The 15,000-nt window shown below is 37.3% G+C and overlaps 1 protein-coding gene across 11 annotated transcripts in view; it reads right to left on the bottom strand.

Moving 5' to 3' along the window:
* LOC124954855 (dachshund homolog 2) overlaps window positions 1-15,000 on the bottom strand; it is a 226,075-nt gene that overhangs the window by 2,376 nt on the left and 208,699 nt on the right. For 10 of the 11 annotated variants that reach the window (XM_047508415.1, XM_047508425.1, XM_047508421.1 and 7 more), the window contains 3 exons: window positions 12,069-12,215; window positions 10,352-10,609; window positions 1,634-1,720 (listed from right to left, as the gene is read on the bottom strand). In XM_047508415.1, the coding sequence (XP_047364371.1) occupies window positions 1,634-1,720; window positions 10,352-10,609; window positions 12,069-12,215 (492 nt within the window). The remainder of the gene's footprint in view (window positions 1-1,633; window positions 1,721-10,351; window positions 10,610-12,068; window positions 12,216-15,000) is intronic. The other variant, XM_047508426.1, reaches the window with a different exon arrangement.

The raw sequence follows: 15,000 nt of genomic DNA, 5'->3' as shown, positions 1-15,000 counted from the left end.
CCGACCAAATGGCTATCTCCTCTTTGTCATGAACGGACGAGTCTCACACGGATAATGCTAATTATTGTTTAAGGATATACATACATACATACATATTACATGTTTCTTTCCTTTCGATTATCATTATTATACGTTTAGTGCAATTATTTCGACAATATTAATATTAATTATATATATATATATATTTCATTTAAGTTTTCTATTTGCTTATTCCTTTTTTTCTTTTTATTTTTCTTTACCGCACTTCTTTTAACATACTTTTCTTTTCTGTTCTTTTTTCTTTGTAGAAAAATAAGAACGAAATAATTTATTTGCGTGTAATATTAATCGTAACTAAATAAAATAAGAATTCTCGAATAATAATTAAACCACGTTAATTAAGATACAACAACAAATACGTCCTTCACAAAACCTTTTACAAATTCATTCTGATTATCGTCGAATCACGATCCCGTCGGCTTGGGTATGAAATCAAAGGTTGAAAAAGTAACTTCTTCCGGAGCGGAAAGAATTTCAATTTTACGAAGATTCGTGGGACCAATTAAAGGCGTGTTCCTTGAAAAGGGCTGATGTTGAAAATCGGATCTGGAAGGACTAAAGAAGAAGAAGAAGAAGAAGAAGAAGAAGGACGAAAGGAAAAACGATTATTTACGTGCTACGTCACAAGACGTGTGCGCACGCGCACACACAACTTTGAAGAAGGTACATTCAAGAATGTATAATACATATACATTTATATATATATATATATATATATATATATATATATAATATATACCTATATGTATAGTTTTTGTCGGATCACTTAACTTACTTTGAACAAGTTTCGACGAGGCGAGGCCAAGTTTCGAATTTGCCAGCGTATGCCGCTGACGCCGCAGCAAGAAATCGAGTCGTGGAGAGACGATCTCTCTCCCTCTCTCTCTCTCTCTCTCTCTCTTTCTCTCTCACTCTCACATTCTACCCTTCTTCTAGTTTCTAATTAAAGATCGAAACTTTATTCCGGATGACAAGAAACTCCTTCTTGTTTCGCGCACCGACGAGCCGAGACTAGGAACGATATAATAATATTCTTTTTCTTATTTCATTTTCGTCCTCGCAAAAAATCGAACGCGTCTTATTGTTCAATAATTATTCACGTTTTCATTGTCATTATAATTTTCTAACATAACGGTGGATTAAGAAGGGTCTGCCTCCTCTTCAGGGATTTCCTTTTCTTTCTTTCTTTCTTTCTTTTTTTTCTTGTTTAATTTTTTTGTTTTCTTATTTTCTTTCTTCTTTTTCTTTTTTCTTTTTTTTTTCTTTTTTTTTTTTTTTTTTTAAATTCTCACTCGATCAACCAACGAACGAGAGAGATATACATAAATATATATATGCATATTAAAGTAATACAACCAATCATCGGTAATATGACCGAATGCTCGTGTTTCTTTTTTTTTTTCTTTTTTCTTTTTTTTTTTTTTTTTTTTTTTGGCCAATGATATATATTTTAATTATTAATCTTTTAATAGAGCGAATGTTACGAATAAGAGAAGATCAATCATCGATGGTACTTTTAAAAAAAGCAAAATCACTTGGACTTTTGAATTGAATTAACACTATCCGAATGTCTTGTAACTTTGCTTTAACGCACCTTGAAGAGGAGACTTAACTTGGTCCCTCTCGGCCACCTGATGCTGCCGCGATTTTCTCTCCAGCTCGAGTTCCTGCACCAGCGATTCTGCGACAAGAAAAGATATAAAATTGACACAGGCCGTTGGTTTTTTCTACTTGTTTTTTGTTTTTTTTTTTTCGAAACGACGTAGCGATATTCGCGATAGTAAAAGTATCGGATGTATCGACGAGAGATTATCGTTCTTTTTTTTTTTTTTTTCTTTTTTTTACCTCCCCCCTCCCTCACTCCATCCTCGCCGCCTCACCTAATCATACGTCGCGTTTAATAACTCCTGATCTATGGATATATCAAAAAATCATTTTTAACGACTCGATTTCATTTCCTTCACGTTTCTTTCTTTGTACGTTCGCTCGCATTTGTGTTTTTTCTCTTCTTTCTTTTTGGGTTTTCCACTGTAAAAAATAAAAAAAAAAAAAAGAAAAAGAGAAGAGAATGAAAGAATCGTCGATGCTCTTATACGTGTGTAATTCGATTTGCCTTGTCTTGTCAGGATCGTTTCTACTTAAAAAAAAAAAAAAAAAAAAAAACCACCGCGTCGTTTTTGAATCATCCACGAGCGAATAATATACATTATATCTCAGTTGCTCTTTTTAGGGGAGGGGAGGGGTTCGTTTTTGTCGAGGCATGAAACGGAAACATCGTGCCGAGCGTTCACCAAGGACGAAGCGGAAGAGTAATTAGTGGAAAAGCAACGAGACGCTTGCCGGTGTGAGAAAAGGGGGACCGTAGAATATATAACGTAGTAAGGCGGCCATGAAAGGGGAAGCGAGGATTTGTTCAATGAATTCCGCTTGGATTAGGGTGAAAACTGGAAAATGTCTCTTTAATGATATCGCGCCGAATTAACCGCCGACCGAGCTTTGCACCACTGACTGACTGCTCTTTTATTTTCTCGACCTAAGTTGACCTAACCGAACGTAAAGACCTTCATCGTTGTACCTTCTATTCTATTTTTTGGTTTGTTTGTTTTATTCTTCATTTTTTTTTTTTTTTTCATTCATTTCTCTTTTCTTCACATATTTAACAAGTATTCACAAGTGAGAATAATGTCATACGAGAATATCGATCAATTTGATCGATGATCATTTTCGAATGAGTATAATTAATTAAAAAAATATTCTAAAATATACAAGATAGTAAATAGATGAGAAAGAGAGAGAGAGATAAAGAGATTAGAGATAGATAGATAGCTAGATAAATAGATAGATAGAGATAGAGATAGAGATAGAGATAGAGAGAGAGAGAGAGAGAGGGAGAAAGAGAGAGAGAGAGAGAGAAAGAGAAGGAAGGAACGAGGGATAAGATCAAATCTCTAAGCGTGAAATGGCGTCTCCTTAGGCAAAGAGCAATGGTAAAATCCAATTGCTAGGCCATTAAGCCTCGCTTAACTGGTACACCCTAGGTGAGAGAAGAGTAACCGATTCTCTTTCTCTCTCTCTCTCTCTCTCTCTCTCTCACTTTCTCTCTCGCGTTCGTACAAGAGACGTGCGAAGGTGGGACTAGAAACGACGGGACCGAGATTCCATTATGCTTTGTGCAACAATAGCTGAGGGCTGTTTCGTACTACGTGGGTGTGAATTCGTGCGTTCGTCAGGGACGTTGTTATATTCCATGGGACACCATGGATGTTTGCGTTTCACTGAGAGCCAAATTACCTACCTCTCGCGCCCTTATCCGCGCGCGGGGCGTTTTCGTCCCTTTGATATCCAAATGACAATTTAACTGCTCAAGATATAGCCTCTATACGAAGGGTGAGAACATAGAAAAGTAAAGGAGAGAAAATGAATATACGATTTATGGATTACGTATTTAAAGAAATTTACGAATATATAGTAATTTATATATATATATATATATGTATTGATTAATTAATAATAATTATTTTTTATGTTGTACAATACAGACTTTACGTATAAGTTATATACACGTATAAACGTTTTATGTATACATATATCTATAGATATATAAAGATGAGACTAACGAAAGAATGTTGATCCTAACAATGAACTAATCCTTTGAAACATCCCAACCAACAAAACGTTCACGGTAATTTCGTCTGTCCTGTCTTTTATTGTCGAACGTTTAAGAAACCGAAAAGGACTGCGTAACTTTTCCCTGAACACGTATACGTATCCTTTTCGAACGTCAGCCCTATGAAAGGGTTACTTGAAAAGGGATCGAGTGAAAAAGCGCGGAGTGAGATAGAAAGAGAGTGTGTGTGAGAGAGAGAGAGAGAGAGAGGGAGAAAGTCAGAAAGAAAGAATGAAAGAAAGAAAGAAAGAAAGAAAGATAGATAGATAGATAGATAGATCCGCGAACTCATCGATTGATCGCTGTATTCTTTTGGACAGCGTGACATATCACCGAAGTTGATAAAAAAAAAAAAAGAATGAAAAAGAAAAATAAAAAATAAAGAAAAAAAAAAAATAAAAGAGAGAAAAAAATAAAAAGTACGTAGCCATCTCGTTTAACGTTTGAGTTTCGGTCGGCATATACCAACGCATACATTGTCCCTCTGTGACATATATGTACGTGTATGTATGCACGTGTATATATATATATATATATATATATATATATATATATAAACCTTGACAAATCGTATGGACAATGAAAACAATTTCAGGCCAGAGGCCGGTTCCCTCGAATCTAAACGCTTTCGGTATTGTGGCTGTGTCGATTTTTTGGGGTTGGCGTTCCGGAGGATGAGGAGGTGTGGATCCGTTAAAAAGGAGAGAGAGTGAGAGAGAGAGAGAGAAAGAGAGAAAGAGAGGTATATGACTCTGCGTTTATCCTCACGTAATTAACTTCGACACAATGCGTTCGGAGAAGGCCGACTTTGCTTGGTCGAGAACGAAAACGACGAAAGAGGAGAAGAAGGAACAAGAGGAGGTGGTAGTGGCGGGGGAGGAGGAGGAGGAGGACAGAAGAAAAATAAAAGAATGATTGCAGAGATGAAAGAAAAAGAGAAAAGATACTATCTCTTTCTCTCTTTCTCTCTCTCTCCTTCGGCTCCCTTTCGCAAGTAGCCCATCGTTTTTCTTCTTCTTATTCTCATTCTCATTCTCTTTCTTCTTCTTCTCCTACTTCTTCTCCTTCTTCTTCTTCTTCTTCTTCTTCTTCTTTATCTTCTAAAGTCTGGAAAAATTCTGCCATTGTATCTCGTCGTATCGTGTCGCCATTGTCCAACGTCGTCCGACTACTTTTTACTTGGATTCTGTGTCCCCCAACACCATCACCATCCCTCCACCCTCCCGAAGCTTTTGAGTATAGTATCGAGCGCTAACGTTTTGTCGAAATGCCTTGAAATTGGAATCGTCATGGTTCAATGGGACGATTCAAACGATCTTTGCTAAAGATATTACAATGATAATTTATTGGAAATTTTCTTTTTGTTTTCTAACTCAATTAAATACAATTGCATTTGATGAAATTCGTCGATTCGAGGGGGTTTCGATCGTTGTCGAATTTTTTTCCTATCATGTCATTATATATATTATATTCTATATATATATATATATATATATATATATGGTTAATCTTTATTCGTTTATCTCCTTTTTATCTCTATCTCTGTCTCCTTCATTTCTCTCTCTCTCTCTCTCTCTCTCTCTCATTCTCTCTCTTCTTCGAGAGCGTTCGCTTTCTCAGAGTGAATGTTCCATTGAAGATCATACTCAAGTGCACTCGAGAATTTTGGTCGGCGCGTGAAACGACGAAATTTAAGCAACTTAAGTAGTCGAGACGAGAAGAAGATACGGATACTCGAGGACTGAAGAGGAAAAGAAGAGAAGAGAAGAGAAGAGAAGAGAAGATCCTAACTAGAGAGAGAGTAAGAGAGAGGGAGAGAAAGTTCCCTCTCACTTTTTGCTCGAAGTGCACGCGAGGAGTAAGGGGAAGAAAAAAGAGAAAAGATAAAAGAAAAGAAAGAAAGGAAAGAAGAGAAAGAAAAAGAAAAAGAAGAAGAAGAAGAAGAAGAAGAAAAAGAGTGGAAGTATCGAGAGGAAGGGTGCACGCGCGTGTTAAACTTGGAGGGTTGATTTCGTGTAGCCCCGCGCGTTCTTAATTCTCTGATCTTTATGTAAAACGGAACGATAGTGTGCGACGTTGGTGAACGATATAGGGATAAAGAGAAAGAAAGAGAGAGAGAGAGAGAGAGAGAGAGAGAGAGGACTCCTTGTGCTCGAGATACAAACCGAGCGTGAAATTATATGAATCAGGGAACGCAAGAAATGTAAAAGAAAAAAAAAAAAAGGAAAGAAAAAGAACTCTTGAAAGATATAAAAAAAGAAATAAATGATAAATGCTTATCACGAGTGTGTACGCGGCGTTATTATTTTTCAATGAACAATCATACAAAAATGAAAATGAATGTTACTGTTTTCTGTTATTTTTTTTTTCTTTTTGTTATTTTTTTTTTATAAGATCTACCAAAGTGTTTTATGATATGAATTGCAATGATTAAAGAGAAGTAAAGAGAGTGAATGAGAGAGAGAGAGAGAGAGAGAGAGAGAGAGAGAGAGAGAGAAGGGCTTTACAAGTTCTTCATCCCTCTTTTTCCGAATCGAGAGTCTTATAATTTCAAATTTCCGCGGGCGTCGGAGAACGAACACTCATCTCCTTTCGACCCCAGAACCTTTTGCGCTTTTTAAACTCCCGTCGTTCTTACTCGCTCTCTCTCTCTCTCTCTCTCTCTCTCTCTCTCTCTTTCTCATGCGAGTGCGACTCGCAAGACTCTTTAGAGGGTGGGAATTTCGTTTCATCCTTCGACGATAACGAGGTACTCTTTTCCGTGAGTCGAATCGAGCTCAAGCAAGCGAGAACGACAAGGCTTTTTTGAGCATCGTATCTCCTCGAAGATTACGAAGTCTCTCTTTTTAGCTCTTTCTCACTTTCTCTCTCTCCCTCTCTCTCTCTCTCTTTCTTCCTCTCTTTCTCTCTTCATTTATCTATCTCTCTATATTTATATCTTTCTTTCTTTTTCACGTGAATCATTCTTCAAGGTATCTCAACTTTTCCATGGTTCTTTCTTACAATTTAAAATCTCTCATTGGTTCGATTTGGTACTCATAGTGGAAAGATTCGGATCTTTAATCAATTTAATTCTTTCTTTCTCTCACTCTTTCTCTCTCTCTCTCTCTCTCGCTATTTCACAGTTCTTGAAAGATGAAGAAAAAAGGAAGAAAAAGAAAAGTATGCAAATAGAAAAGACAAATATTTTTCATAAAACATTATACACCTCCTTGGAATTTCGAGTTTGACCGATTTCTCTTTCGTATTGTTTCTCTTTTTATTCGTTTCTCTTTCTCATTTTTCTTTCATCCTTTTCCTCTTCCTCGTATTGTACATCGAATCGTCGTTCGTCCGAACCTCGTCATTTACTGGAATAATAAAAAGTGAACATTTTTCCATTCGAGCGTCTACGAGATCGAGCCAACGAGATTGGCTCCGTACATTGAAAGAGGAGAGTTGGAAGGAAGAAGAAGAAGAAGAGGAGGAGGAGGTGGAGAAAGAGGAGGAAGAGGTGGAGGAAATGTAATTCGACGGTGAAAATTGCGTGAGCCCTGTTAAGAGAAAGAGACGACTATGAGTGTATTTGTCTGTATATGTGTATGTGTGTGTGTGTGTGTGTGTAAGAGAGAAAGAGAGAGAGAGAAAAAAGAAAGTGAGATGGCTCGACAAAATCGGAGCTCGTAATCGTCATGCGGGGATGGCAACCCCTAATATTTCGGACGGCACCTACGCACGACCCCGCGAAAAACTACCACGGCGTATAAATAGAAGCACCCTTCCTTCTCACTCGCCCACTCAGTCTCTCACTCATTCTCTCTCTCTCTCTCTCTTTTTATTTCTCACTCTTTTTTCTCTCTTTCTCTCGATTTCTCTTGTCGTAGTTCATTCCCCGGAAAACCACGTCGTGTCTTGTGGATATATTCGAGCAACGAGGGATGCTTTCAACATTCTCTCTCTCTCTCTCTCTCTCTCTCTCTCTCTCTCTCTCTTTCATTCACCCTCTGCTTCCTCCGCTTTGCCTTTCTTCGACCTTTATATCGCTCATATATATATATATATATATATATATATATATATATATATATATATACATATACATACATACACCTGTCACGCTTTATCACTCTCGCAAGGTTATTGTCTTTCGTGCGAGTACGTTGTATGTGATTTCTTTTTCTACGATGCTCTTATCTCTTCTAATCTTGTTTTTTCTTTCTCTTTTTTTCTTCCCTCCTTTTCTTTTTTCCTTCGAGCAAACAAACGTTCTTTTTCTCTTTCCTTTTCTTTTTTTTTGTTTCCTTTATTTCTTTTTTTCCGATACAAGAGGGGTTGGTGGGAGGATGAAAGGATATATTTAAAAACATTTCGAAGTAAACAGAATACAAGTGTTCCAATTAAAATATATATATATATATGTATGTATGTATATATCATTATATATGTATGTATCATTTAAAATATTAAAATTAACGAGACGTGTTTATGGAATACGATTCGCAATGGATATTATATTATGAGACTCTTCGGAGTTTCGAGTAGAAGGAGGAAAGATTATGGTTGCCATGAAATTATTGCATATAGTCTGAATATTAAAGTGTACTGGAGTGCTCCGTCGTGGAGATGTTGCGAAGGAATGATACGTGTGTAAGCGAGAGGGAATATAGAGAGGGAGGGAATACAGATGAGGAGGATGAGGAGGAAAAGGAGGTGGAAGCGAACGGGAGCGAACGGGTGGGAGCGGTTTAAGGGAGGCCAAGGAAACGCGAGTGGAAGAAGAAGGAGGAGAATGACGAGGAGGAGGTGGTGATGGTGGTAGTTGTAGTGGAGGAGGAGGTGGAGGAGGAGGAGAAAGAGGAGGAGGGAATATACAGGTAACGCCACAGAGAGCCACGGTGGCCGCCGGGGAAATTACGGCTCCTTCCTTACTTACGAGGAGATGTGCATAAACTCTGCATTACGTTCAGTGGCGCTCACCTGAACACGTTTCAAACTATGTAAAATTTAAATGTATATATATATATATATATATATATATTTTTGAATATATCATTTTTACTTAATAAATCCATTTGATCGATATTAACAAAAACGATCGTACCATTAGGTTCGATTTTCAACTTTGCAACCATCAAAGATTACTCGTCGAAGTAATCCATTATAATCCATTAGTTCCAAAGTATTCTCCTTATTATTATAGATTTAAAATAATTAATGTTGGAAAATTATTAGGGGAGAAAACCGAGTGAAATTTTTTTCTCGTAAATAATTTCGTTTGTTCTTCTTTTTTTTTCTCTTTTTTTTTTTCTTTTTTTTTTTTTTTTTTTTTTTAACACAGCTACCACGAGATCGTACGAAACGAATTGAAAATTTCAAAAGGGACAAGAGTACATGTCCGTAGAAGAGTTTCTCCAGAGAAATATGAGGATCACTGCTGGTATAGAATGCATGGACTCGAAGACACGACGGCTCTGAGGTCCCTTCGGGTGGTGTAAGTACCCACCTCTCAGACGACGATGACGACGACGACGACGACGTTACGCTTTCTCTCTCTCTCTCTCTCTCTGTTTGGTCCCTCCTACCCCTATTCTACCCCGCCTAAATCTCTGTTGTTTATTGCAAATGGATTCCGCATCATGATGCCCGGGTGGATGCTGCCGAGACTCGATTCAAATACCTCGTGTTTCCTCGTCAGACCTAACTCTCTCTCTCTCTCTCTCTCTCTCTCTCTCTCTCTCTCATCATACATATACAGTCTTCTATCTATCTATATCTGTCTCTCTCTCTCTCTCTCTCTATCTCTTTCTCTCCTCGTGTACGTCGGGGTTGTTATTGCCTCTGGCGTGATTGCTCTCGCTCGAGATCTTTCGAATAATTTACTTTGGCCGATACCACACGACACACACTTTTCTCGACCTCCAGTTTCCCCCATCCTACCATATCCCACCCCCCGGCCTCCTCCCTATTTCCCTCCCATCACTCCTTCTATTCATGATTTTTCTCTTTTCCTTCGTACACCTACCTACCTATCCATCCCTCTGTTACTGTAGTAGTACCTACGTGTGTATCCTGGAAACGAGGATCGAGGCCACTCGTCCGGAAGATCAGAAAAATTGAGTGGATTCTAATACGAGAACGCGATTATCCGAATTAGCGGTCTGCTACGGATCCTTGCCCTCTTTCTCCCATTCTCCTCATGGTCCCTATACTTTTCAAGGGGAAAGAGTTCTCGCAACTGGTCGATTCCTATCATCACGAATAAACGATCATGATGTAAATTATTTATATGGGATATTTTAATGAGACTTCTTGTTCCTTTTTCTTTCTTTTTTTTTTTTTTCTTTTTTACTCTATTCTTTCATTTCGCAGAGAAGACTTCAATTGTATCAAAATTAGACGATTAGAACAGACGATAGATTTTTTTTTATTAAATATTACATGGATACACACACACACACACATATATATGTATATATATATCTTCCTAATCAGAATTTTAATATTTCTAAATAATTATATAGAATATATTTGATGGAGTTACCACGAATGTGTCTGATTGTACTAAACGATCGAAATTCCTAATTAGAGCAGAATAAGATTTAAAAGAATATTATCGAGAAGTATATCGTAAAAATTTCTATCCCGAACTATCCTGAAGAAACTGACCTTGGTAATTTTGCCAAAAGGCCGATGCCTGACTACCGATGAGGTCCAGGCCGTATCCCCATGCTGGCTTCTCCGGCGTAGAAGGTTGTTGCGACGGACGTGGAACCTGAGCTTCTCTGTACTGTTGCGCCGCTGTTTGTTGTTGCTGAAGGGGTTGTTGTTGGGATTGTTGTTGGGATGGTTGTTGCTGAGATTGCGAATGTACTGGACTGGCTTCCGGTGGTTCTGAGCTTGTACGAGCTTCCGTCGTCACGTTTTCTGTATATTCAATAAAACAAACATAAAATATATACAATAAACTCTAACAATCTATATATATATATATATATATATATATATAAATCAAACGGATGATTTATCATCATAGTTGATCGACTATGGATATTTCATTCTTCATTTTCTTTTTCTAGTCTTTTCTTTTTTCTTTTTTTTTTGTTTTACAAATGGACACGAGTTTAAATTAAAAATTATGGAAACGGGGAACGTCTTCAACGAGTAAAAAGGTGGTAATCGTTTTGAAAAATAAACCTCAACTTTTTCTCTCTCTCTCTCTCTCTTCCTCTCTCTACCTCTCTCTTTCTCTCTTTGTCTCTCTTTCTCTTTCTCGATGGAGAATGCGGAGTCTCGTTCCGTTTGATTTGAAATTAGTATCGCTACTCTCTGGATCTGACAGGATTAATCAACAGTACCGAAGACGAAGACGACGTCTACGATGTCTACGTCGACGATTACGACGACGACGACAACGATGACGGTGAGAACGGCGACGAGAAGGAAAACGTGCCAACGAGAGAAGCAGAGGAGGAACCACTTGGCAGGAGGCAGGCAAACAGGCAAGCGAGCAGGAAATGTTATATCGGAATAAGAGATTTCACTTAAAGGGTTTCGCGTTTGAGTTTTGGTAGTGACAGGAAGAAGGGTGCCGTGTTCTCTCTCTCTCTCTCTCTCTCTCTCTCATTCTCTTTCTCTCTCTCTCTTGCTAATTCTCTTGCCGGAGGATTCGAAGAGTAGGCGGGTCGAATCTCGAAGAAGAAGAGAGAGAGAGAGATAGAAAGAGAGAGAGAGAGAAAGAGAAAAGCTTAGAAAAGAGAAGGATAGAGAATGAACCGATAGGACGACGATGATACAGAGAAGGAAGGAGAAAGGATGGTAGGAAAGGAAGGAAGGATCAGGTGAATCTCACTAGAGGATAAGTAAGGAATCATATTCTAGCGGGTGTCAGTCTGTTTACTTTGCTTTGGCGAATTAATTAATTCGTTCCAAGATCAGGAGGTAGCCTCGAGGGATCTTTATCTCTTGTTGAAGAAGAAGAAGAAGAAGAAGAAGAAGATGATGATGATGACGACGACGACGATGACTTCTTATCTTTCAACTTGAAAATCGTTTTGTTCTTTCTCTTGGTAATCCGATCGTTGAGGAAGGAGAGAAGAAATACGATCGAGTATTCTCTTACGAGAACGAGTGTATATCGAATAATAAGGTCAAAGTTTATAATGGACACCGGAGTAAGTAAGTAAGTAAGTAAGTAAGTAAATAAGTAATTTTAAAGACATTTGGGATAACGATCAAATATAAATAAAAGACTTGCGAGATCCCGAATAAGTGATATCTTAAGGGTAGTAGTATATTTATATATTCGTGCATGCACAACATGTATAATGTACAATATGTATGTATGTATGTATACATGTACGTACATATATGTATATACACTTACCAGTGATCGCTCGAACTTGCTCGGACGAAGCTCCCGTGGCTTTAAGTGCCTCCTCCAATTGCGTGCGCCTCTTTATCTCCAGATCTAATTGCTCCTGCAATCGCTTTCTCGCTCTTCGTTCCTTCTTCAACCGCTTTTGATAGACGACTGAAAAATATAAGATAGAGGGGGGAAAGAGAAATGAGATTAAATTAATGTTTTTACGTTTCGCTTCTCTCTCGTTTTTTCTTTTTTTTTTTTCTCCCTCTCTCTCTCTCTCTATGTGGATGCGTGTGTACGTGTACGTATACGTGTGCGTGTTTGTTTTCTTTCCTTTTTTTTCTCCTTTAACTTTTTCCCCATTTATAATATGATATATATATTCGATGAATATTCGTCAAGATCGTTTAAGATATATATATGTATTGTACGTTGGTAAAAGTTCCTCGGTTGGTGGTCAGAACCCTGGAGTGATCGGAGTCCGTCAGAATTATCACGGTGGTACCCTAACTTGCAGCAGGGGGTTTCGCACTGTGTGTGGATCGAAAAATCAAAATATAATGCGTTCGTACAAGAGATCTTTGATTGTCCTGAGTTTGGCTACCGTGCGTGCGACCGACCGGTTCGTAAATGGCATACGTATCACCGACTGACTGACTTACTTATTCAGTGAATGAAATGGGAATGGTTTAAAATCGATATTAACGTCTTAATAAACATCGTTCACCTTTATCTCATTGTATATTTCAATACGTATGAATTGCGCGTAATAGTAGTATCTAGGTCGCTCTGTTTATGTTTACGTTTTGTAAACAATTACGTACTATATCGTTTACATTATTTAACGACAAAGAGGAATGTTGTCATACAATTCCAAGAATCAAATCAGATCACGGAACATTGACTAATTGTTTTTGTTTGTCCTGTCACGATGATAAATCGACACAATTTTTCTTTTAAGCGTATATATTTTACGTGATTTATACGTTAAGTTATAAATAATATATATGTATATATGTATTAAGTATACAAGCGTAAAATCATTATTTCCCTTTTTTTTTTTTTTATCAATGCTTTCATTTCTGCCATTAAAAGATCTCTAGATAATCTTAAGAGAGATAAGATTTAATGTAGAAAATGATTGTAATTAATAATATATTAATTGTATCATTTATGACGATCTTCTAATGCGATCGTTTGTAAAGATTGAAAAATATCGAAATGCATTATTCTATGCGATAAAAATAAATAAAAGTTTAAAGATTAAAGAGAGTTAAATTTCTTCCTTATCTTCTCCTCCTCCTTCTTCTTCTTCTTGTCAACTCTAATCCTTTTTTTTTCTTTTCTTTTTTTTTTTTTTTTTTCATTCGAAGTGAGGAAGATAGATATAGAGAGATCGATCGAGTCGATCGATGCCTTTGAACCTCCACCTTTTCTTTGCTCGATTTAATTATTTTCCGTCACTGTGAACCAGGAGCAAGCTATTGTGTTCTCTCTCTCTCTCTCTCTCTCTCTCTCTCTCTCTCTATCTATCTTTCTCTCTATCTCTGTCTTTTTCGTGCAGTACGTCTCGCCATTGGCCATTTCGAGAGGCGATCTCGCGAACACTCTCCTCTTTGTTGTCGATGCCTTTATCGTTCAAGAAAAAGATATATATATATATGTATATACATATATATATATATATATATATATATAGAGAGAGAGAGAGAGAGAAAGAGAGAGAAAGAAAGAAAGAAAGAGATAGAGAAAGAGAGAGAACAGCAATAATAATACCGGACCGGTCGGTTGAGCTCCTCGAACGTCCAATGTGTCGTTTCTTGCCACGTTTTCAGTGAACGCGAGAAGAAAAATCGACGTGTCTCGTGAAAAAAACGCGATCGAGAATTCGATCTCAGGAATTCTTTTCACATCGAAAAGGAGGTGGAAGAAGAAGAAGAAGAAGAAGAAGAAGAAGTGGAAGAAGTGAAAGAAGAAGAAGTGGATGAAGAAGAAGAAGTGAATGAAGAAGAAGATTAAAAAGAAGAAACAACGAAGGGATCGCGCGTTGGATCCAAACATTCTTCGTTTCTTTAGACTGATAGAAACGACGGTGGCTTGCCGTCGCATACGCAAATCAACTTGGTAGATTACTTTCTCTCTTGCAAGATGATAGACGGTAGCACGAGTCCATGTCGCCTTAGGCAACATCCTTTACTCTCCTTCTCTCTTTTTTTTTATTATCTTCTTTTTTTTTTTCATTCCTTTTATTCTTTTTCTTTTTTCTTTTTTTCACCTCTTCCTTATTAAAGACATACTTGAGAATTTCTCTTAAATATGTATATATATATATATATATATATATATATATATATATACTTTTTATAAGCAATATTTAAATATTATACATTATAAAATATTTTTACTCTAAATAAAAAAAGATAAAAAAGTATTTCGAAGGGAGTACGAGGAAGTAATAAGAAGAGAATACGAATAAATAAAAAAAGAAAAAATAAAGAAAGGAAGAAAATATATATATAATATTATATATATATATATATAGGGGTAGCCGGCAAAAGTGGGAACCGTATCATCATGATATATCCATCGATCGGTCGAAGGCATAGGCCAGCAGGTGGGCACAGGTTGAGCGTCACTGATACGTGATTGATTCCCGGCAGACAAGGCGCAGACAACCCCTTCGGCCCCTCTACTCTCATCGTCCTCGCCGCTCCTCCCTGTTTCCCCCGTATTCTCGGCTTCTTCCGTCTCCCTTTTTCAACTATCCTTCTCCTTACTCACTTTCGTATAAAATTCTTCTAAGATGTATCTCTTTCTTCTTTCTTCTCTTCTTCTTATTTTTCTTATTCTTCTTCATCTTCTTCTTCTTTCTTTTTCTTCGTTTTTTCTTTCTTTCCTTCTCTCTCTCTCTCTCTCTCTCGCTCTTTACGTGCAACGAAAAATATAAGGGTAG

This window comes from Vespa velutina, chromosome 16, assembly GCF_912470025.1.
Source record: "Vespa velutina chromosome 16, iVesVel2.1, whole genome shotgun sequence".
In the NCBI taxonomy this organism is placed as follows: domain Eukaryota; kingdom Metazoa; phylum Arthropoda; class Insecta; order Hymenoptera; family Vespidae; genus Vespa; species Vespa velutina.
This window is presented reverse-complemented; position numbering and strand designations above follow the sequence as displayed.